At 46.1% G+C, this 25266-nt stretch overlaps 1 protein-coding gene across 1 annotated transcript in view; it reads left to right on the plus strand.

The window, feature by feature from the left end:
• Positions 1-6922: 6922 nt before the first annotated feature.
• LOC117743048 (A disintegrin and metalloproteinase with thrombospondin motifs 2-like) overlaps positions 6923-25266 on the plus strand; it is a 45089-nt gene continuing 26745 nt past the window's right edge. Inside the window, 3 exon segments of the mRNA XM_034550782.1 lie at positions 6923-7107; positions 15763-16250; positions 19356-19542. Coding sequence (XP_034406673.1) covers positions 7020-7107; positions 15763-16250; positions 19356-19542 — 763 coding nt within the window. The 5' untranslated portion in view covers positions 6923-7019.

Genomic DNA, 25266 nt, shown 5'->3' on the forward strand with positions numbered 1-25266 from the left:
CCGGAGAGGACTTGAGGACCTTTTGGGTCCTAGAGGACAGAGAGAATCAGAGAGGAAGACAGAGTAGAGTGAAGAAACCTGAAAGTCTCTTGCACTCAGTAAAAAACATGGTAAATAGTCTCACGAAGGTCACAGAAGGGGGCACCGGATCAGGACTGCGGGATTAAGACAGAGATAAAAGCATTGCAGGGCGACAGCACCGTGTAAAATCCTCAACTGGAGGTCGGAACGTTCGTTTCTTGAGGGGAGGTTTATATAAAATCCTCCACTGTGGGCCAGGTCCGCAATGTCCAAGTCCTCCTCTGACCACAACAGTGGGAGGCCTGTTGCACAGTCCGGACCTGTTTGTGCTCTTGACACAGTTGAAATACAGTCTTCTTGTCCGCTCTGTGTAATGTCATTGCTTCTGGACAACGTCGTAGCAAGCAGGGGGCCTGGGGGGGGGGGCCGGTGAGTTCCCCCAGCATCGGGCTCAGGGAGATCTCGGGGAAAGGGTCTGCAGGGTCCGGCTCGACTTCTCCTTGGCTGTAGTCCATGAGGATGCTCCTCTCCTTCCCGGTCAGCCTCTGCCGTCCACAGCTCTAGGAGCCTCCTCGCCACCCGGACGGAATGCAGACCCAGCAGAGCGCCAGGGCCGGGGGGGGGGTCGCTCAGCGTCGGCCCCACTGCATCCACTAGCTGCTGCAGGCACAGGGTCCGCGACCTCAGCAAGCGCCCCCGTCAGTCCAGGGGTGATGCTGCTGCTGATGTCCAGCTTGGCCCTGTGAATCAAACGGTTTCTCTCAACAACCAGTACAGAGAGTTAAACTGTGGGCATCTTTCACGAGTGAAAAGGGCCCGAGACTTAAAAAACACCCTGATAAAACGGAGGCAACCCACTTAACTTTAAAATGCTAGAATCCATTAAAAACAGAGCAGTATCCAGCCCCAGGTTGTTAGCAACGTCTGAGGATGCAGCTGGCCACATCTCGCCACACTAAAACTCCGGACTAGTCAGGTATTTTTTAACAAACTGAATTCTAAAAGTGGCTGTCCGGCTGGCCAGGTGGACAAGGCCCTGTCCCCCCTCCTCTCTGGCTAAAAACAGCAACCCCTTGTGGCACCCATGTAGACCCTCCCAAAGAAAATCCACCATTTTTTTTGGATGTGGGCTAGAAAGCCTGAGGGAGGGTCTAGGCATGTTAGGCGGTGCACAGCTGGGATGCTATAAGATTATTTAAAACCAGTGCTCTACCTTTAAAAGACATCTGAGGGAGCAAGCCACTTCACTTGAAAGTTTTCCCTCAATCTTTCTGTGACGCCCTCCCAATTCTTTTGGACCACATTTTCCTGTCCGAGATATATCCCAAGATATTTAGAAACCGTCCTTCCTCCACACTAGTTTCTGGGGAAGGACTGGGAGAGGGCCGCCACACCATTCACCGACAGCGAGGGCCTCACTTTTCTTCCAGTTCACCCTCGCTGCCGATGTCCTGCTAAAACCCTCTACAATGTTAGTTAAAAGGTCTGCGTCCCTCTGGTCCTTAATAAAAACAATATCGTCGGCATAAGCCGATAAAATCATTTTCCTCATTAAAACCAGTCCTTGCAGGCTAGAGCGTATCTTGATGAGGAGGGGCTCCAGGGAGAGTGCATAGAGCATCCCGGACAGAGCACACCCTGCCTGACCCCTCTAACCCACTCTAAAGGAGCACACAGACTGCCGTTTATCGTCAGCACACTCTCAACCTCATTGTACAACACCTTGATCTTAGCTATGAAGCCAGCGCTGAACCCAAACTTCCCCAGGACTTTCCAGAGGAAGCTGTGTTCACGCGGTCAAAAGCCTTTTCCTGATCTAGAGAAATCAGACCAGTGTTAATACCCAATGAGCTGGAGACCTCCAAAACATCCCGAATGAGGTAGACATTGTCTACCATGGGCCTGCCGGGTACACAATAGGTCTGGTCCCGATGGATGACCTGCTCTAATAGCTTCCCTCAGCCTGTAGGCGAAGACCTTGGACAGAAGCTTGTAATCCACACACAGCAGAGACACAGGACGCCAGTTTCCGATGTCCTGCAGGTTTCCTTTTTTTGGCAGGAGTGTGATCACTGCTCTCCGGCAGGACATCGGCATGGAACCAGAGGCCAGACTCATTAAAAACATCCAAGATGTCCCTCGCAAATATGTCCCAGAAGGTCTTATAGAATTCGGCAGTGGAGGCCATCAAGGCTGGGAGCACGCCGTCCCTGCATGCCCTGCAAGGCGGCCTTCAGCTCTTGTATGCTTATGGGCCTGTCAAGCTCCTCGTTGGTCTCCTCAGAGACCTGAGGCAGCTCCACACAGAACCCCTCCATTAATGACTGCCTCCTCCCTGTACTCACTGGTATAGCAGGGAGGAGTAAAAAGCCCACAGCTCGCCTCCTGATCTGGCTTGGTTCCACAACTGGCTGCCCTGCGTCTCCTAACAGTGAGTGGATTACCCTCCTCGTGCCCACTCTTCCTCTCCAGGCCGAAGAAGAAAGCTAGAGGGAGTGTCCATCTCTGTGATGGTCTGGAAACGTGACCTGACCAGTGCACCCTGAACTTTAACATCAAACAGGTCAGCCAGAGCCACCTTTTTTCCTTTGAGGACTTCAATATGCCCTCGATCTCCTGTGGACTCACTTAAACTCTCTAGGTCCACTATATCTGTCTCCAGGTCCTTCATAGATCTGGTGATGTCTCAGGTGACGTTGAAAGTATGCTCCTGACAAAGAAGCCTAATCTCAATCTTACCACGGTCCCACCACTGCCTAAGACTACTAAAATCGCTCTTCCTCAGCTAAAAACATCCCAGAAATAAATAAGAACCTCTCTAAAATTATTATCAAAGGTTAAAACTGAATTAAAATGCCAATACGCGCTCTTATGTAAATGTGTCTAATAAAAACATGACAAAAGCAAAGAATGATCAGTAAAACCAGCAGGAACAATACTGCACATTTTAAAAATATTAAAATGGTGCTTAAAAACATAAATACGGGCTAACCTGGCTGAGGAGATCCTCCCCTCCCTAAAGTGGGACCATGTGTACTGTCGGCAGTCGGCATGCATCCTTCTACACACATCCACCAGGCCATGAGAATGGACCAGCCTCCTCAGAACCTGCTGTGAAGCTGGATGTGGCTCTGTGTGGTTACGGTCCTTTAAAATCATCTTCCGTACAGTTAAAATCCCCCCCCAAGAATAAAAAATCCTCCGAGGCACAGCCATTTAAAACATCATTAACTTTTTGTAAAAACAGCTTCCTCTCTGCACCGGTTGCTGGAGCATACACATTGATAAAAAGAACAGTAAAAAAGGTCGAACCGTGGCTTTAACTAAAAACAACCTCCCCTCTATGATGTGTTTGACCTCCAGTGAAACCGGGATAAAAGACCTGGAGAAGAGGAAGCCCACTCCTCCACTGAGGTTTGTGTGGTGACTCAGGAGGACTTCCCCTTCCCACTCCCTCCTCCAGTCAGCCTCGTTGGTGCTGTCGCTGTGGGTCTCTTGTAGGAAGAGAACATCAATACCTTTCATCTTTTTAAATTTATAAATAGATGTTCTCTTCCTAACATCCCTGGCTCCATTAACATTTAAAGTTCCAACTCTGAAAGTGTCCATTAAAGAAAAATGTTTAAAACACAAACAAAAAAATTAATTTAAACACACATTGGAGCTTTCGGCATCACCCTCATCCATCATTTCTTTTATTTTTGTCGAAATTTTCTCAATCTAAAACCCTCCTGCTCAGTGAAGCCGGACTCCTCCCTCCGGCTCATGTGGTGTCTGGCTGAGCCGTGTACATTTTTTGTTGTTAACTTCTGGTTAAAACCACAGGAGCGTTGCTGCTGTCAGACACCTCCTCGTCACTGCTGTCTGACCTCTGCCCCCGACCCGTCTCCTTGGCCTCCCCCACCTTGCTGACCTTGGTGCCACTGCCTGCCCTCTGGGCCCGCTTCTTCCTCTTTGAGACAACTTTAAAAATCCCCAACTTCCATCTCGCTTCTTCCACCAGCTCAGCCCACCCACCTACACTTTCCTCCTCCGCCTCTACTTCCCCACCCACCTGCTGTGCTACCTCCACGGGCTTCTCCCCAGCACCATTACCCCCCATTTCCTTTTCTTCTCCTCCATCCTCACCATTTCCCACCTTAACCAAAGCCTCCCCCCTGCTGCTCTGGACACCCTCACCATCATTACCACCACCACCATTATTACCACCATCACCCTCACCATTATTACCACCACCATCACCCTCACCTCACTCACACTCAGCTCAGGCACAGCAGCATCTACCCTGCGCCGCGGCAGCAACTGATCTTTACACCCAGACAAGATCTTCCTGATCGGGGAAACCACCTTCCCGTGTCTGGAGAGCTCTCTGCTGAGGAACTCGTCGGTGATGAACGGAGGGACATTAGATACAAGGACTCTAGTAGCCGGTTGCACTAACGGAAACACCTGGACAAACAAATCGTTCACCGTGAGGCCCGCCTCCACCACACGGTTCACCTTCTCCACCTGGTCCAGGAAGATGACCACGGCGCCGTTCATGCGCGCAAGCCGACTTAATGCTGCTGTGCCGACCCTCGCCCCCACAGCCATCCCGATGTCCTCCACGCTGCACGAGAAAGCGGCCGCGATCTTAATGCCGTGCTTCCTCGTGAGGTGGGACAACGTGTCTCCATTCACCATGGCGTCTGACGCCGACCGGCGAGACACCGGCAGGAGGAAACAAACACCCAAAGAAAACCCACAAACTACCCCAAAAATACACAACTAACAACCCAAACTACGGTGAAACCCAACCAATAAACCAAATTAATATACATAACGAAGGTAAATAAACAATTCAAAAAAGATCCACTCACTCAGCAACTCACTCACACATGCAAACTCCCAGCATGCACCGGAGAGGGAGAGGGGAGAGGGAGAGAGGGAAGAGGGAGAGAGAGGGAGAGAGGGAGAGAGGAGGGTGCAGATGTTGCGACAGACAGGTGCAGAGTCCGTTGTTGGAGGGTTGTCAGTTCCAAAGAGTGGGAGAGTGTAAGAGATGAAGAAGTGGTCAGAGACAGGAAGTGGAGTTACAGTGAGGTTAGATGTAGAGCAGTTTCTGGTGAACATATAGTCAAGGTGGTGTCCAGCTTGTGAGTAGGAGGGGAAGGACTGAGAGAGAGCAAAGGAAGACAGGAAGAGTAGCAGGTCACATGACTTCTGTCTGGATGTTAAAGTCACCCAGAAGGATGAGCAGGGGGCGTTTTCTGGAAGTTTGATAGGAGGACGTCTAGTTCTTCCAAGAAGTCTCCCAAGGAACCAGGAGGACGGTAGAGAACAACAATGGTTAGATGAACCGGATGAGTAACCGTCACTGCATGAAACTCAAAAGACAGTCGGGTAAAAAGTGGAAGCAGGCAGAAAGAAAAACACCATTTGGGTGAGATGAATAAACCTGAACCACCACCCCGAGCAGAGGGTCTGGATGTGTGGCTGAAGGAGAAGGAGAGCAGCAGGGGTTGATGTGTTGTCTGGTGTGATCCAAGTCTCAGTGAGAGCCAGGAAGTCCAGCGATTGCTTGATAGCGAAGCCAGAAATGAAGTCTGACTTGCGGTTAGCTGACTGGCAGTTCCAGAGGCCCCTGTGACGAGGTGCTGGGTCTGTGTGGAGCGGGTGGGAAAGATAACAGGAGGGATTCCAGTATCTGTGTGAATGAGTCCGAGGCCAATAGTATCTACAAGTTCTCACACACGAAGACTCCAACGAAAGACTCCTATGACACGTTCTTTATTCACACATGTAGAGAACAGAGTTTAGTTAGAACGTCTACTGAACTAAAGAACATCCGTTAGTAAAGACACGTTCTACATGTAGAGAACAGAGTTTAGTTAGAACGTCTACTGAACTAAAGAACATCTGTTACTGGTAAGTTTACTTACTACTGCTAGTAAAGCCTTCAGCAGGGTTTCCACAGCTACGTGGATAAGGAACACAGACAGGGAGAAATTAATATAACATTTAATATCAGCTCAATGCTTCCATCTAGTGGATAGGAAAAATAAAAGAAAGAAATGTACACTTTATTGATCCCAGTGGGTACATTCTTGTCTGCATTGACCCATCCTTAGTTATTAAGGAGCAGTGGGCTGCAGTGAAGCACCCGGGGGTTCAGTGCCTTGCTCAAGGACATGAACTATGGGATGGAACCGGGTACCTTGTGGTGACGGGACGACCACTTTCCCCCATGAGCCCCAATAACACCGACAACTGACTCAACAGTATTCCTGTAGAAATAGTCCTGTAATATCTACTGTTGTACTGCTGCTGCAGAGAAGAGATTGAGCTGAGGGAGAGGAGGGACACAGACAGACAGCTGAGGGGGGGGGGGGAGGGACACAGACAGACAGCTGAGGGGGAGGAGGGACACAGACACAGATCTGAGGGAGGAGGGACACAGACACAGAGCTGAGGGGGAGGAGGGACACAGACAGACAGCTGAGGGGGGGGGGGGAGGGACACAGACAGACAGCGGAGGGGGAGGAGGGACACAGACACAGATCTGAGGGAGGAGGGACACAGACACAGAGCTGAGGGGGAGGAGGGACACAGACAGACAGCTGAGGGGGGGGGGGAGGGACACAGACAGACAGCTGAGGGGGAGGAGGGACACAGACACAGATCTGAGGGAGGAGGGACACAGACAGACAGAGCTGAGGGGGGGGAGGGACACAGACACAGAGCTGAGGGGGGGAGGGACACAGACACAGAGCTGAGGGGGGGGAGGGACACAGACAGACAGAGCTGAGGGGGGGGGGGGAGGGACACAGACACAGAGCTGAGGGGGAGGAGGGACACAGACAGACAGAGCTGAGGGGGGGGAGGGACACAGACAGAGCTGAGGGGAGGAGATAATGAGACAGTAGAGGAGTCAGTGTTCAGTCTGCCGCTCTGTTAGTTTGTCTCTGAGTTTCTCAGCCTCTCTGCGTCTGTCCCTCAGCCCGTCTTTCTCTCACAGGATGGACCACTTTAATTATGGATTATTGATTATCGTCTTTCTGCTGCCGATCGACTGTTTACACTCAGTTTACATCTCTGACAACACAGGTGAGACTGCAACTGATACTACTTGTACTACTAGTACTAGACTACTTCAAGACAGTACAATACTGTTTCTGTTAGAATTACATCACTGACAACACAGGTGAGACTGCTGCTGCAACTCATATTACTTCTAGCACTGCTACCATGTATAGTGGTACTTATATTACTAGAATGTTTAGTACTACTGTTTATTACATTACTGACAACACTTCTACCACTGTTACTACTGGTAGTGCTGTTACTACTGCTACAACAACTTCTCCTACTGGTAGTACTACTACTGCGGTTAGGGTTACTGCTGCTACTACTAACTGTACATGTACTGTCACTAATTCTACATATGTACTACTATGCATCTGGTATACTGTTACTACTGTAGGTAGTAGTAATAATCTGAATGTACGCAGACGACACGTGTTATTGGTACAGAACCACAGCAGATCAAAATCCATAAACTCTCCACAGGACTGAAGGAGTGCTGCATTAGAAACCACATTTCTACTTTAAGTTCTTCATCTGAACTTGTGATACACCAGCTGGTCTCAGGCCAACCGGGTTAAGGAAACACGCATTAAATGGATGGTATGGGGGGTTTAATGCCTCGATAGACACTTTAGCTGAACCATTCTTATTTTAGGGTGCTTGGACACAAAAGAAAAGTTACGAATATTAACTTTAAAAACTGAATAAATCAAAGCACTTGCATCACTGCCCAGTTCTAGTATGTAAAGCTAAGAACACACGCTAACCTTCAACATCAGAGTAGATACAAGGAGACACGCTGATCTGGTGCAGCTAAGGAATACAGGCGGCCACTGGTGGGGTGGTGAATACCTCCCGATAGTCATGGTATTCCGTAGGCATTCCTGACAGGTCCAACTCAGAGCTGGGGCAAGTTGACTGCTGAGGTGCAGCAGCCCGTTTCAGGCAGATTAGGTGACAGGATGCACTCCACCACAGGATGGCTCCTGTGGTGGAGTCAATGTGGGGGTTAGGGCGACGGGGACCGGGATATGAAGTGACCAGCCTGGCCACAGTACAGGGAAAGACCTCCCCGGCAACGGTGCTCCCGCTCCTCCCGGGTGAGACTGGTGCGGCTTACCTCCATGGGTTAAACCTCCCCTGGTTGAGGGCCGGGGTGATGCTGGTAGCTCCTGGAGAAGCTTGACGCCGGGTGAAAACGCACCGATCTGTCTCCCCCCTGCGTCGCTCCTGTCGCCTTGCCTGGCTGCGTCTGTCCACTACGGGAAGTCAGACATCCAAGTTGGCAAACAAATTAAAAGAGATCAGTTCATCCTTTACATAATCAGCTAGTCCAGTCAAGAACACGTCACACTGGGCTGTGCTCTCGTACGGAACTCCAGGGCATAATCCGCAACTGTCCGGTCCACAGTTCCACCAGTCCCCCGCTTGGATCTGGACCCCTGGAGACCGCCCCGAACAACTTGCAAAGCTCTGCAGAAAACAGCAGGAACGAAGAGCAGGCTGGCGTACGTCTCTCCCATTCGGCAGTGCCCCGCAGTTGCGCTCTGCCAGTCAGGTGGTTGATGGTGAAGGCTACCTTAGCCTCTTCCGAGGTGTGGAGCTGTAAGGAGAACAGGATAGAGCAGTTTGTGATGAATGGGTTGCAGCCCTCAGGTTCTCCAGTGTAGTGCTCCGGGGTTGCCACCCGAGGCTTGTGTGTTGGCGCAGGCAGCGGTGAGGCTAAGAGGCAGGAGACGGCACAGGGACTCTAGAACAAGCTTGCTGCAGGAGGGTGTGCTGGGTCCATGACTGGCCAGATTGTAATGTCACGGCGATAACCAGGGACCCAAAGCACGACTCACGAGATAACAAATAATTACTGGAGTAGCGGCAGGAACAGAACAGACACAAACAGGGAAACACACTACAGAACGCTGGAGAGCTTGGTCGGAAAAACACAAGTAAATCTGGCAGAGGACAAGCGCAAGTGAGGGGACCTAAGTAATGAGGGACTAACGAGGGAATGGGCTGCAGGTGAGACGGGCCTGAGGACCAGGTGAAAGGAATGAGAGATGATCAGGGCCCTATTTTCTTGTATGATCAAATGTCCTATTAGCCAGCTTAAATTAACACGATGATTGACATCAGGCTATCCCGGTTTCTCAAAGAATGACGCGCCCTCAAACCATCTCGTTAATGTGAACCAGACGTCAGTTCACAGGATAGTTGCGCGTGCCCGTCCGACTTCAAAAGGGGGAAGCGTCGATCACACCATGATTTACTAACAGCACAAAGGCAAATAAACTCAAAGGAAGAGACTCTTTGTTCTCCGCTGACGAGCAACAATAGAGCAACAATTATACTTGTTGTGGAAATCCCACAAACATCGGAACATCTAATGCCCTCGTGTTTGGGTTCATAACATTAATATCATATATATATATTTATACATAACATCACCCGTAGTCTCACACAGCTCAGTGACTTTCACCAACTATGTCTAGATAAGTGGATGAAAATCCTCTTTATTCGCATCCATTCGTCTGTGCATTGACTTTCATGGAATCTACTCGCAATCGCTTTTGGTGTGAACGCAGTCAGTGTTGGGAAAATGCCTCATTCTTTAAATGTGCCTACTGGCAGTCGGCTTAATGGCATGCATCATCCAATGAGATCTAAAATAACTATCTCAACTCAGAACAAGTAGATAATATATACAGTAGCCTATGTGTATATTCATGTATGTGGAGATGACCATATATAACCTTTATTGCATTTACTCGGACATGGCCAGGGAACGTAATGAACACATCCATGAGTCTTATAAGCGCTAAATAAACTTTACGAACACCACGGCATAAAGCGGCTTTCCCGATGTTACGCATCGCCGACACTATAGAACAATGTACCACACTGTACCACACTGTACAACAATGTACCACAAGGCCAAACTTTTTTTTAAGTAACCGAAAACCCTGACTTGTGTAATCTCATCCTGAAAATTATCCCGCTAACCACGTTAGCCAGGTACAAGAGATATGGCCCTAGTGTGAAGTAGGATCTGGAATGACATGAGAGTTAGTAAACAGGCAGACATAATAAAAAACACTACTAAGAGAAGGAAGGTGTGGAGCTGAACTGTTACACTTATGAAGAACTAGAAAACATTGTCTTAATAACAACTAGAACCCTTTGTCTTCATCACAACTATAACCCATTGTCTTCATCACATTTAGAACCATTTGTCTTCATGACAACTAGAACCCTTTCTCTTCATCACAGCTCAAACTTGTTGTCTTCATCACAACTAGAACCATTTGTATTCATCACAACTAGAACCCTTTGTCTTCATCACAACTAGAACCATTTGTATTAATCACAACTAGAACCCTTTGTCTTCATAACAACTAGAACCTTTTGCCTTCATCACACGGCTGCTCGTGCATTTGAACGCATCATCTCTCTCTTCTGGTGAGCGTATTGCATCACTTCCGGTTGCTAGCGCATCTACTTGATGATAGCGTATTTTTCTCCGCTCCAGCTAAACCGAGCTTATTGTGTGATATCATTTAGATCTGAGTATTTAAACACTCAGATCTCTCCTTCTTTTAGTGACTTATCGCTAACATTTTACAGTCTTATTTTCACATTGTTTACTTGAACATTAGCCACTGTACAAGTTTAGCATCTCTCGATGTCTCCCCCTTCTCCCTCTTGCTCAGAGTGTCTCATGTAGAGCTATTCCTCTGCCTCCCTTAATGATAACGGTACATGCAACAAGTGTAGTTCATTTGCTGGTTGGAGGCAGTTCTAAGTGGGTTAGATGCACGGCTCCGCACCATCAAAGCTCAGATGTTAGCTTCGTTAGTTAGCCCGCCCGCGAACATAGTCGGTGCGGACCAACCAGACGTAGCTTCTGCTAGCTGCCCCCGCACAGCCAGATGGCTGGGTAACTGAACGAAGGAATAAAAAATCCAAACAGAAGCCCACTGAGCACAACCAACCTCACGTTTCGAACCGATTTTCCCCACTCGGGGACACACCCGCTAAGAAACACACTGGTGGTCACTAACGTTAATGTGGAATCGGTGTGTACTTATGCCAAGACAATGCCGGAGGGTTCTAGTTGTGATGAAGTCAAAGGGTTCTAGTTGTTATGAAGACAAAGGGTTCTAGTTGTGATGAAGACAAAGGGTTCTAGTTCTGAAAAAGACAACATATTCTAGCTGTGATGAATACAACGGGTTCTAGTTGAGATGAAGACAACGGGTTCTAGTTGAGATGAAGACAAAGGGTTCTAGTTGTGATGAAGACAAGGGGTTCTAGTTGTGATGAAGACAACGGGTTCTAGTTGAGATGAAGACAAAGGGTTCTAGTTGTGATGAAGACAAGGGGTTCTAGTTGTGATGAAGACAAAGTGTTCTAGTTGTGATGAAGACAAAGGGTTCTAGTTGTGCTGAAGACAAAGGGTTTTAGTTGTGATGAAGACAACATATTCTAGCTATGATGACTACAAAGGGTTCTAGTTGTGATGAATACAAAGGGTTTTAGTTGTGATGAATACAAAGGGTTTTAGTTGTGCTTAAGACAAAGGGTTCTCATTGTGATGAATACAAATAGTTCTAGTTGTGCTGAAGTCAAAGAGTTCTAGTTGTGATGAAGACAACATATTCTAGCTGTGATGAATACAAAGGGTTCTAGTTTTGCTGAAAACAAAGGGTTCTGGTTGTGATGAAGACAAAGGGTTCTAGTTGTGCTGAAGACAAAATGATCTAGTTGTGATGAAGACAACATATTCTAGCTGTGATGAATACAAAGGGGTTCTAGTTGTGATGAATACAAAGGGTTCTAATTGTGCTGAAGACAAAGGGTTCTAGTTGTGATGAAAACAAAGGGTTCTAGTTGTGCTGAAGACAAAGGGTTCTGGTTGTGCTGAAGACAAAGGATTCTAGTTGTGATGAATACAAAGGGTTCTAGTTGTACTGAAGACAAAGGGTTCTAGTTGTGATGAATACAAAGGGTTCTAGTTGTGATGAAGACAACATATTCTAGCTGTGATGAATACAAAGGGTTCTAGTTGTGATGAATACAAAGGGTTTTAGTTGTGTTTAAGACAGGGTTCTCATTGTGATGAATACAAATAGTTCTAGTTGTGCTGAAGACAACGGCGTCTGGTTGTGATGAAGACAAAGGGTTCTAGTTGTACTGAAGACAAAGGGTTCTAGTTGTACTGACAACAAAGGGTTCTAGTTGTGCTGAAGACAAATGGTTCTAGTTGTGATGAAGACAAAGGGTTCTAGTTGTGCTGAAGACAAAGGGTTCTAGTTGTACTGAAGACAAAGGGTTCTAGTTGTGCTGAAGACAAAGGGTTCTAGTTGTGATGAATACAAAGGGTTCTAGTTGTTATGAAGACAAAGGGTTCTAGTTGTTATGAAGACAAAGGGTTCTAGTTGTGATGAAGACAAAATATTCTAGCTGTGATGAAGACAAAGGGTTCTAGTTTTGCTGAAGACAAAGGGTTCTGGTTGTGATGAAGACAAAGGGTTCTCATTGTGATGAATACACGTAGTTCTAGTTGTGCTGAAGAAAAAGGGTTCTAGTTGTGATGAAGACAACAAATTCTAGTTGTTATGAATACAAAGGGTTCTAGTTGTGATGAATACAAAGGGTTCTAGTTGTGCTGAAGACAAAGGATTCTAGTTGTGATGAATACAAAGGGTTCTAGTTGTGCTGAAGACAAAGGGTTCTGGTTGTGCTGAAGACAAAGGGTTCTAGTTGTGATGAAGACAAAGGGTTCTAGTTGTGATGAAGACAACATATTCTAGCTGTGATGAATACAAAGGGTTCTAGTTGTGATGAATACAAAGGGTTTTAGTTGTGCTTAAGACAAAGGGTTCTCATTTTGATGAATACACATAGTTCTAGTTGTGCTGAAGTCAAAGGGTTCTAGTTGTGATGAATACAAAGGGTTCTAGTTGTTATGAAGACAAAGGGTTCTAGTTGTGCTTAAGACAAAGGGTTCTCATTGTGATGATTACAAATAGTTCTAGTTGTGCTGAAGTCAAAGGGTTCTAGTTGTGATGAAGACAACATATTCTAGCTGTGATGAATACAAAGGGTTCTAGTTTTGCTGAAAACAAAGGGTTCTAGTTGTAATGAAGACAACACATTCTAGCTGTGATGAATACAAAGGGTTCTAGTTGTGATGAATACAAAGGGTTCTAGTTGTGCTGAAGGCAAATGGTTCTAGTTGTGATGAAGACAAAGGGTTCTAGTTGTGATGAAGACAAAGGGTTCCAGTTGTGATGAATACAAAGGTTTCTGGTTGTGATGAAGACAAAGGGTTCTAGTTGTGCTGAAGACAAAGGGTTCTAGTTGTGATGAATACAAAGGGTTATAGTTGTTATGAATCAAAGGGTTCTAGTTGTACTGAAGACAAAGGGTTCTAGTTGTGCTGAAGACAAAGGGTTCTAGTTGTGATGAATACAAAGGGTTCTAGTTGTTATGAAGACAAAGGGTTCTAGTTGTGCTGAAGACAAAGGGTTCTAGTTGTTATGAAGACAAAGGGTTCTAGTTGTGCTGAAGACAAAGGGTTCTAGTTGTGATGAAGCCAAAGGGTTCTAGTTGTGATGAAGACAAAGGGTTCTAGTTGTTATGAAGACAAAGGGTTCAGAGTGAGCTCCTCTCAGGTACGAGACACTGCGTCCTGTCAGCATCGAGCCACAGCGCCCCCTGCTGCCGGTCTGCTGTAGGAGCACTGACTCAGCTTATCTTTTGACTATTCTTCTTCTGTGGTTTTTCAGTCCTCCAGGCCGTGACCTCTGACTTCTGACCTCTGCAGTGAAGGGGAACCACTTTCAGGTGTTCCCAGTGTCCCTACTGTGCCCACTGTGCCCAGTGTTCCCAATGTTCCCAATATTGTATTCTAATGGTTCCAGCAGCAGATGGAAACTCTTCTTTTTCTCTCCTCTCCACGCTTTTCCCATAAATCGTTGTGTTTATGCGTCTGTGGCCTTTGAAGAATGTGAAGGATTCAGATCATATTTCATCACATCCTGCGTGTGTGTGTGTTTGTGTGTGTGGGTGTGTGTGTGTCTGACCTTTGATCTCAATGACCTCAGACAGAAAGACAGCAGCCTCTGTTTTTAAATCACTGCAGATATTCTGCTTTGTACTGATACTGTCCACACACACACACAGACACACACACACAGACACACACACAGACACACACACACACACACACAGACACACACACACAGACACACACACACACATACGCACACACACATACACACACACAGACACACACACACAGACACACACACACATATGCACACACACACACATACGCACACACACACACACACAGACACACACACAGACACACACACACACATACGCACACACACACACATACGCACAAACACACATACACACACACAGACACACACACACACACACAGACACAGACACACACACACACATACGCACACACACATACACACACACAGACACACACACACAGACACACACACACATATGCACACACACACACATACGCACACACACACACACACACACAGACACACACACACACATACGCACACACACACACATACGCACAAACACACATACACACACACAGACACACACACACACACAGACACACACACATACGCACACACACATACACACACACATACGCACACACACACACATACGCACACACACACACAGACACACACACACACACACATACGCACACACACACACACACACACAGACACACACACACACACACACAGACACACACACATACGCACACACACACACATACACACACATGCACACAACCCTATTATTATTATTATTATTATTAGCAGGGCCCGAACACCGACAACGTCGGGCCAGCGAAAGCCCTATTGAAACTGTCATGTTTAATATTATTCTTCTTGCGCCAATTTAATTGTCTTTTTGGGAGTTTTATTACACCCCGAACTGGTTAAATTTGACATGCATATCTATGAAGGTATATTTGTGAATTTATTATGCAATCTCTCATTTGTAAGTAAATAATAATAAATAAATGTGACAAACATTATCCGATTTACATGACATGTACATGGCGTTGTTTGTAAAGCATAATTTCCAGCGACGCTCTATGGAGGAAAAAAATGTCCGAAAGTCGCAGACATGCTCGGCTACGTGAGCTGGCATCCCGCCAGTACCCACATGCACCCCTACAACGCTACATTATTATTATTATTATTATTACTACCATTACTATTATGTTTATTACTGCTTTTATTATTATTATCAATATTATTATTGTTACTGTTGTGTAGTTTTTATATCTAAGTACAATCATATGTAGTTGTATATGTTTTATGAAGTATAATCATGTGTAGTTATCTATATTTTATAAGTGCAATCATGTGTAGTTATATATGTTTTATGAAGTACAATCATGTGTAGTTATATATGTTTTATGAAGTACAATCATGTGTAGTTATATATGTTTTATAAAATCAAATCATATATAGTTGTTTGTAATATATAATATATAATGTTATATATCCTCTTGATTGACCCTTGTATGGTCAGGAGGGAGACCTGTGATCTATGACATCACAGTGACGTCACAGTATGACATCACTACATGTGACTTTAGAGTGATCCGCTCTCTCTCAGATTCTCTCCATCAGGTGCTGTCAGAGTTCGCCGCCATTCGTCCAATCAGGACCGACTCAGAGGGACGTTTCCTTTCAGCTACTGTCTCCGCCCACCACCTGCCCCGCAGGAAAAGACACGCCCCCTTCACCCAGGACACGCCCTCTGACACAAACAATGACAAGCAGACTCACACAAAAAGCCCACCATTACAACAAGCCCCGTCCACAGATGTGTCACCGTCCAACCAGACGGGGCGTATCTGGAGGGAGCGAGGCCACAGGGCCAAGGAGGCACAGCTGTTCTACAACGTGACGGTGTTCGGTCAGGAGCTGCACCTCCGTCTGCGTCCCAACAATCGCCTCGTCGCCCCCGCCGCCACCACAGAGTGGTGGGAGGAGTCGGGAGGAAAACACTCTCAGCCAATAGGAGAAGTCGACTGCTTCTACACAGGAGAGGTGTCCAACATGGAGGACACGTCCATCGCCATCAGCAACTGTGACGGGCTGGTAGGTGTCACATGACAATGTTTCCGCATTTCACATTTTTACATTTTTTAAATCTTCAAATGTTCACATATTAAAATGTTCACATATTAAAATGTTCAGTTTCTCATTTTCATAGTTTTACCTTTTCACCATTTCTCCTTTTCACTTTTTCACCTTTTCACCTTTTAACCTTTAGTTTCACATTTTCACATTTTCACATTTTCACATTTACACATTTTCAGTTTCACCATTCCACCTTTTCACCTTTTCATCTTTTGACCTACTTGTTCTACCTGATATCTGACTTCCTCTTCATCACTCTTCATGATCTGATCTGAGAGCAGCTGGAACAACCACATATTTTACACAAAATAAAATATAACAGAAGAACTAAAGATGAACAACATCCACATGAAAGTCTTTAAATAAAACATTTGAATGAGCGCCAGTGTTTCCTCGTGAGGAAAGAGACGCACCGCTGTAAAAGGAGTCGACTACAACGCTCAGAATTTGTCTTCACTTCGTGCAGCGTGAGCAGAGCTGATTGAAGCCAGATGTGAAAGACGAGAGGCGTTTGAAGACATAAAGAAAAGAGGAATGTTTTCCTGCTGCAGCCGCTCTGATTACATGTGGTAACAGGAACAGGCTGGGGATCCACTTTCTGCTCTTTAGTGGCAGACGCTGATTCTTTATGTATATATATATATATATATATATCATATAATGTTTCCAGCTCAAACTAAACACTGAGTGTGAAAGCAGGATTTTCTAAAAGTAAGATGTATTGACTGATTCTTATTAAGCTTATTGAGTTTCTCTTCAATGCTCTACATTGATCCTGTAAATATTGATTGACTGCCTGGTAACTCTTCCAAAGAAGTCAACTCCATCTGACCTCAAGGACTTCCAACCAGTTACCCTCACATCCCATGTGATGAAGGTGCTGGAGAGGCTGGTCTTGGCCCACCTTGGACCTCAGGTGAAATCCTCACTGGACCCTCTGCAATGTGCTTACCAGCCTTGTGTGGGAGTGGACGCCGCCATCATCTACCTGCTGCAACGAGCCCAGTCCACCTGGATGGAACCGGTAGCTCTGTGAGAATCACTTCCTTTGACTTCTCCACCATCAAACCACTGCTGCTGAGTGAGAAGCTGTGGGTGGTGGGGGTCAACGCGTCCACCGTCTCCTGGATCACTGACTACCTCACAGGCAGACCACGGTATGTCCGACTAGGCCGTGTGCTGTCTGAGACGGTGGTCAGTGATGTTGGAGCCCCACAGGGAACTGTTCTGTCTCCCTTCCTGTTCACCCTGTACACCACTGACTTCCAGTACAACTCAGGGTCATCTGCAGAAGTTCTCTGAGGACTCTGCAGTGGTTAGGTGTATTAAGGATGGACAGGAAATGGAGTACAGGGCAGTAGTGGATGACTTTGTGGAGTGAGCCGGTAGAAATCACCTGCTTATGAATGTGGCCAAGACCAGAGAGATGGTGGTGGACTTCAGGAGGAAGATGACGGCTCCACAACTGCTGAGCGTTCTGGGAGAGGATGTGGACATGGTGGAGCAGGATGTGGACATGGTGGAGGAGGATGTGGACATGGTGGAGGAGGATGTGGACATGGTTTAGGAGTACAGGTTCCTTGTGTCTCCATCAACAACAGACTGAACTGGAAGGCCAAAATAAACGCTGTCCACAAGAAGGGGAGGAGTTAACTCTTTTTCTTGAGGAAACTTGGATCCTTCGATGTGTGCAGCAAGAAGTTGGAGATGTTCTACCAGTCTGTTGGACCAGTGCTCTGTGATGTTGGAGATGTTCTACCAGTCTGTTGGACCAGTGCTCTGGACTTCTCTTAGTCTGCTGGGGGAACATCATTGGAGTCGGAGACACCAACAGACTCACTAAACTGGTGAGGAAGGACGGCTCCATCATTGGCTGCAAACAGGACTATCAGGAACAGGTGGTGGAGAGGAGGACACTATTGTCCATATTGGAGAACCCGGACCACCCTCTCCACCACCTACTGCAGGGACAGCTGAGAAAGTTCTCCATCAGATACAGGAGAACATTCCTGATACAGGAGAACCTTCCTGATACAGGATAACCTTCCGGATACAGGAAAACATTCCTGAGACAGGAGAACATTCCTGATCCAGGAGAACATTCCTGATCCAGGAGAACATTATAGATACAGAAGAACATTTCTGATACAGGCGAACATTCCAGATACAGGAGAACATTACAGATACAGGAGATCCAGATACAGGAGAACATTACTGATCCAGGAGAACATTCCAGATACAGGAGAACATTCCTGATACAGGAGAACATTCCAGATACAGGAGAACATTCCAGATATAGAAGAACATTTATGATACAGGAGATCCAGATACAGGAGAACATTACTGATCCAGGAGAACATTCCAGATACAGGAGAACATTACTGATCCAGGAGAACATTCCAGATACAGGAGAACATTCCTGATATAGGAGAACATTCCAGATACAGGAGAACATTCCAGATACAGAAGAACATTTCTGATAGAGGAGAACATTCCAGATCCAGGAGAACATTCCAGATACAGGAGAACATTACTGATCCAGGAGAACATTCCAGATACAGGAGAACATTCCTGATATAGGAGAACATTCCAGATACAGGAGAACATTCCTGATATAGGAGAACATTCCAGATACAGGAGAACATTCCTGATATAGGAGAACATTCCAGATACAGGAGAACATTCCAGATACAGAAGAACATTTCTGATAGAGGAGAACATTCCAGATCCAGGAGAACATTCCAGATACAGGAGAACATTACTGATCCAGGAGAACATTCCAGATACAGGAGAACATTCCTGATATAGGAGAACATTCCAGATACAGGAGAACATTCCAGATACAGAAGAACATTTCTGATAGAGGAGAACATTCCAGATCCAGGAGAACATTCCAGATACAGGAGAACATTCTAGATACAGTTGAACATTCCTGCCCACTGCTACTAGACTTTATAATAAATCACCTCTGGCCAGATCCTAATCAAACTGAATCAACATCAATATCCTGCTCTGCTATTTTATTGTATTGTAGATATTGTGCATTTTTTTCTGTGCCTGCAGGCCGGGATGATCCGGACGAGACAGGAGGAGTTCTTCATCGAACCGCTGAATTGGTGGAGGACAGGAAGCGAGGAGGAAGAGGGAGGAAGACAACACATCGTTTATCGCTCCTCTGCCATCATCAAGAAGCAACCGGCAGTCAATCACACTGAAGCTGTCCATAAAACAGCTGATGACTTTCTCCGTGGTGAGTTCGAGCCAACGGATCAGCTTTTCAATTCAATTCAATTCAGTTTATTTTGTATAGCTCAATATCACAAATTACAAATTATCCTCAGAGGGCTTTACAATCAGTACACATACGACATCCCTGACCTTTGACCTCACATCGAATCAGGAAAAACTCCCCAAGAATAAACTTTCACAGGGAAAAAAGTGAAGAAACCTTCAGGAGAGCAACAGAGGAGGATCCCTCTCCCCGGATGGACAGATGAATAGATGTCATGTGACCAGATGAACAGAGTTACAGAGTTACATAAACACATTCCATGAATATGACAATGTATGAATGGAACTCCAATCCATGAAACAGAAGGAGGTAGAGAGGAGGGGGGGCGGGGCATCAGCAGGGCCAATGGGAGGCCGGTTCACCAGCATCAGACACCTCCAGGTCCAATGGACCCTATGAGACGTGAAGTCACAACGACTCCAGGGAGGAAGCAGAGTTAATAAGGTGCAATGGAGAGATGTAAATTCATCCATAAGGAGAGAGAGAAGAGGAGAGAGGTGCTCAGTGTATCCTAAAACATCCCCCAGCAGCCTATAAGCCTATAGCAGCATATCAAGGGGCTGGACCAGGGCAAACCTGATTCAGCCCTAACTATAAGCACTATTAAAGAGGAAAGTCTTAAGTCTATTCTTGAATGAGGTGACTGTGTCTGCCTCCAGGACTGAAAGTGGAAGCTGGTTCCATAAAAGAGGAGCTTGATAACTGAAGGCTCTGGCTCCCATCCTACTTTTTAGGACTCTAGAACCACAAGTAGCCCCACATTTAGTGAGCGCAGCTCTCTAGTGGGGCAATATGGTACTACAAGCTCCTTAAGATATGATGGTGCATCACCAATCAAGGCTTTGTAGGTGAGGAAGAGAATCAGCTGACTTCATCTTGTCATCATGTGACTAGAAGTTCGTTGGAGAAGAGCCGGTCATGATCAAAATCGATAACCAGTGATCGGCGCGCAATGCATGCTGGGTAGATTTGTGTCTGACTTGATCCCAACTTGCTCTGAAGTCATGCAAATGTGATCAACGATGACCTCACGAGAGCGACTGCGTGGCCCAGTGCATGATGGGAAACGCCTGCTGTCGCTACATCAGAGAGCTGATTGGCCCTTAGATTTGACAGCAAACACAGAACATTCTTAATAACGCTCGATTGTTGACTATTAGTCACTTTGTAGGCAGCTAAAAACTGTCAAACTTGATGATGATGATGTTGATGGTGTTAATGATGATGATGGTGGTGATGATGATGATGGTGATGATGATGATGGTGTTAAAGATGATGGTGGTGATGGTGATGATGATGATAATGGTGATGATGATTATGATGATTATGATGATGATGATGATGTTGATGGTGTTAATGATGATGGTGATGATGATGGTGGTGATGGTGATGATGGTGATGATGATGATGGTGGTCATGATGATGATGATGGTGGTAATGATGATGGTGATGATGATGATGATGGTAATGATGATGATGATGATGATAATGGTGATGATGATGATGATGATGGTAATGGTGGTGATGTTGATGGTGATGATGGTGATGATGGTGGTGATGATGATGATGGTGATGATGATGATGGTGTTAATGATGATGGTGGTGATGGTGATGATGATGATAATGGTGATGATGATGATGGTGGTGATGATGATGATGATGGTGGTGATAGTGGTAATGATGATGGTGATGATGATGATGATGGTAATGATGATGATGATGATGATAATGGTGATGATGATGATGGTAATGGTGGTGATGTTGATGGTGTTAATGATGATGGTGATGATGGTGATGATGATGATAATGGTGATGATGATGATGGTGGTGATGATGATGATGGTGATGATGATGATGGTGTTAATGATGATGGTGGTGATGGTGATGATGATGATAATGGTGATGATGATTATGATGATGATGATGATGTTGATGGTGTTAATGATGATGGTGATGATGATGATGATGATGGTGGTGATAGTGGTAATGATGATGGTGATGATGATGATGATGATGATGATTATGGTGATGGTGATGATGGTGATGATGATGATGATGGTGGTGATGATGATGATGGTGGTGATAGTGGTAATGATGATGGTGATGATGATGATGGTTATGATGATGATGATGATGATAATGATGATGATGATGGTAATGGTGGTGATGATGATGATAATGGTGATGATGATTATGATGATGGTGATGATGATGATGGTGTTGGTGATGATGGTAATGATGATGGTGATGATGATGATGGTAATGATTATGATGATGATGATGATAATGGTGATGATGGTGATGATGATGATGATGGTGATGATGGTGGTAATGATGATGGTGATGATGATGGTGGTGATGATGATGGTGTTGATGATGGTGATGATGATGATGGTGATGATGATGGTGGTGGTGATGATGGTGTTAATGATGATGGTGATGATGATGATAATGGTGATGATGATGATGATGTTGATGGTGTTAATGATGATGGTGATGATGATGGTGGTGATGGTGATGATGATGATGATGATGATGGTGGTGATAGTGGTATTGATGATGTGATGATGGTAATGATGATGATGATAATGGTGATGATGGTGGTGATGATGATGATGATGATGGTAATGGTGGTGATGATGATGATGATGATAATGGTGATGATGATTATGATGATGATGATGGTGATGATGATGATGATGGTGGTGATGATGATGGTGATGATGGTGGTGATAGTGGTAATGATGATGGTGATGATGATGATGGTAATGATGATGATAATGGTGATGATGATGATGATGGTGATGATGGTGGTAATGATGATGGTGATGATGATGATGGTGGTGATGATGATGATGTTGATGATGATGATGGTGATGATGATGGTGATGATGATGGTGATGATGGTGATGATGATGATGATGATGGTGGTGATGATGATGATGATGATGATGGTGATCGTGATGATGGTGGTGATGTTGATGATGATGGTGATGATGGTGATGATGATGATGATGATGATGATGATGGTGGTGATGATGATGATGGTGATGATGGTGATGATGTTGATGATGATGGTGGTGATGATGATGATGATGATGGTGATGATGATGGTGATGATGGTGATGATGATGATGATGATGGTGGTGATGATGATGATGATGATGATGGTGATGATAATGGTGATGATGATGATGGTGATGATAATGGTGATGATGATGATGATGGTGATGATGATGATGATGATGATGATGGTGATGATAATGGTGATGATGATGATGATGGTGATGATGGTGATGATAATGATGATGGTGATGATAATGATGATGATGATGATGGTGGTGATGATGATGATGATGATGATGATGGTGATGATAATGGTGATGATAATGATGATGGTGGTGATGATGATGATGATGATGATGATGGTGATGATGATGATGATGGTGGTGATGATGATGATGATGATGATGATGATGATGATGATGATGGTGATGATGATGATGATGGTGGTGATCACTGTAACTCCACTTCATGTCTCTGACCATTTCTTCATCTCTTACTCTCTCCCACTCTTTGGAACTGACAACCCTCCAACAACGGACTCTGCACCTGTCCGTCGCAACATCCGCACCCTCTCACCCTCTCACCCTCTCTCTCTCTCTCCCTCTCACCCTCTCTCTCTCTCTCCCTCTCACCCTCTCTCCCTCTCACCCTCTCACCCTCTCACCCTCCTCTCTGGCCTCCTCTGTTCTGTCAGCACTTCCTTCAACTGATTCCTTCTTACTCATGCAGCCTAACTTCACCACTGACACTCTTCTCTCTACGCTGTCTTCCTCTCTTGATTCTCTCTGTCCTCTTAGGACTCTAAAGGTCCTCAAGTCCTCTTAGGACCCAGCACTTTCTCAAGTCCTCTTACGACTCTAAAGGTCCTCAAGTCCTCTCCGGCTCCGTGGCTATCTGAACCGGTGCGCTCCGAGAGAGCCACTATGCGAGCATCGGAAAGGAAATGGACGAAAATCCAAACACGCCGACGACCTGCTCGCCTATCAATCTCTTCTCTCCTCCTTCTCTGCGTCCATCTCTGCAGCCAAAAGTCTGTTCTACCAATCCAGAATCAAATCCTCTTTGTCTAACCCCAAAAAGCTCTTCTCTATTTTTTCCAACCTCCTTGACCCCCCTGGTCCCCCCCTCCCTCCACCCTTCTACCAAGCCACTTTGTTGACTACTTTACAAAAAAGATAGACGACATACGCTCCTCATTTACTAATCCATCTTCTATAACTACACCTCCAGTAACTTCATCTTCTTCCCCCTTGTTTTCCTCTTTTATCCCCCTGTCTCCTAATCAAGTTCTTACCTTGGTAACCTCTGACCCCCCAACCACCTGCCCCCTTGACCCCATCCCTTCTCACCTTCTCCAGTCCATTGCTCCGGACCTTCTTCCCTTTCTCACCCATCTTATTAACACCTCCCTCTCAACCGGCTGTTTCCCTAACTCTCTGAAGGAGGCGGAGTCAACCCTCTCCTGAAGAAACCCACTCTCGACCCATCGGAAGTCAATAAATACAGATCTGAAGTCAACAACTACAGACCTGTCTCTCTCCTCCCCTTCCTTTCCAAAACTCTAGAGCGAGCTATCTTTAACCAAGTCTCCTCCTTTCTCCACAGTAACAACCTTCTAGACCCCCACCAGTCTGGATTCAAGGCCACTCAACAGAGACTGCCCTCCTTGCTGTCTCTGAGCAGCTTCACACTGCTAGAGCAGCCTCTCTCTCCTCTGTCCTCATCCTTCTAGACCTTTCCGCTGCCTTTGACACAGTGAACCACCAGATCCTCTTGTCCTCCCTCCAGGACCTGGTATCTCAGGCTCTGCTCTCACTCTTCTCATCCTACCTCACCGACCGCTCTTACCGGGTAACCTGGAGAGGATCTGTGTCTGAGCCTTGTCCTCTGACTACTGGGGTCCCTCAGGGTTCAGTCCTTGGTCCTCTTCTCTTCTCTCTGTACACCAACTCTCTCGGCTCTGTCATTCGCTCGCATGGCTTCACCTACCACAGCTATGCTGACGACACCCAACTGATCCTCTCGTTTCCCCAATCCGAAACACAGGTAGCAGCACGAATCTCTGCCTGTCTGACTGACATCTCTCAGTGGATGTCCGCACACCACCTGAAAACTAACCCTGACAAGACTGAACTTCTCTTCCTTCCAGGAAAAGGTTCTCCCACCCACGACCTGACTATCACCTTCAACAACTCAGTGTTGGCTCCGACTCCGACTGCCAGGAACCTCGGTGTGACACTCGACAGTCAACTCTCCCTGACTGCCAACATTACCACAACAACACGCTCCTGTAGGTACATGCTGTACAACATCAGGACCCCTTCTCACTCAGAAGGCGGCACAGGTCCTGGTCCAGGTTCTGGTCATCTCACGGCTAGACTACTGTAACTCCTCCTTCAGGTCTACCTGCTAATGCCATTCGACCGCTACAGCTCATCCAGAATGCAGCTGCTCGACTGGTCTTCAATCTCCCGAAATTTACCCACAATCCTCTGTTCTTCCGCGACCTTCACTGGTTACCGGTGGCCGCCCGCATCCGCTTCAAAACATTGGTACTTGGGTACCGTGCTGTGAACAGATCGGGTCCGGTCTACATCCAGGACATGGTCTAACCTC

The sequence above is a fragment of the Cyclopterus lumpus genome, chromosome 14, assembly GCF_009769545.1.
Source record: "Cyclopterus lumpus isolate fCycLum1 chromosome 14, fCycLum1.pri, whole genome shotgun sequence".
Lineage (NCBI taxonomy): Eukaryota > Metazoa > Chordata > Actinopteri > Perciformes > Cyclopteridae > Cyclopterus > Cyclopterus lumpus.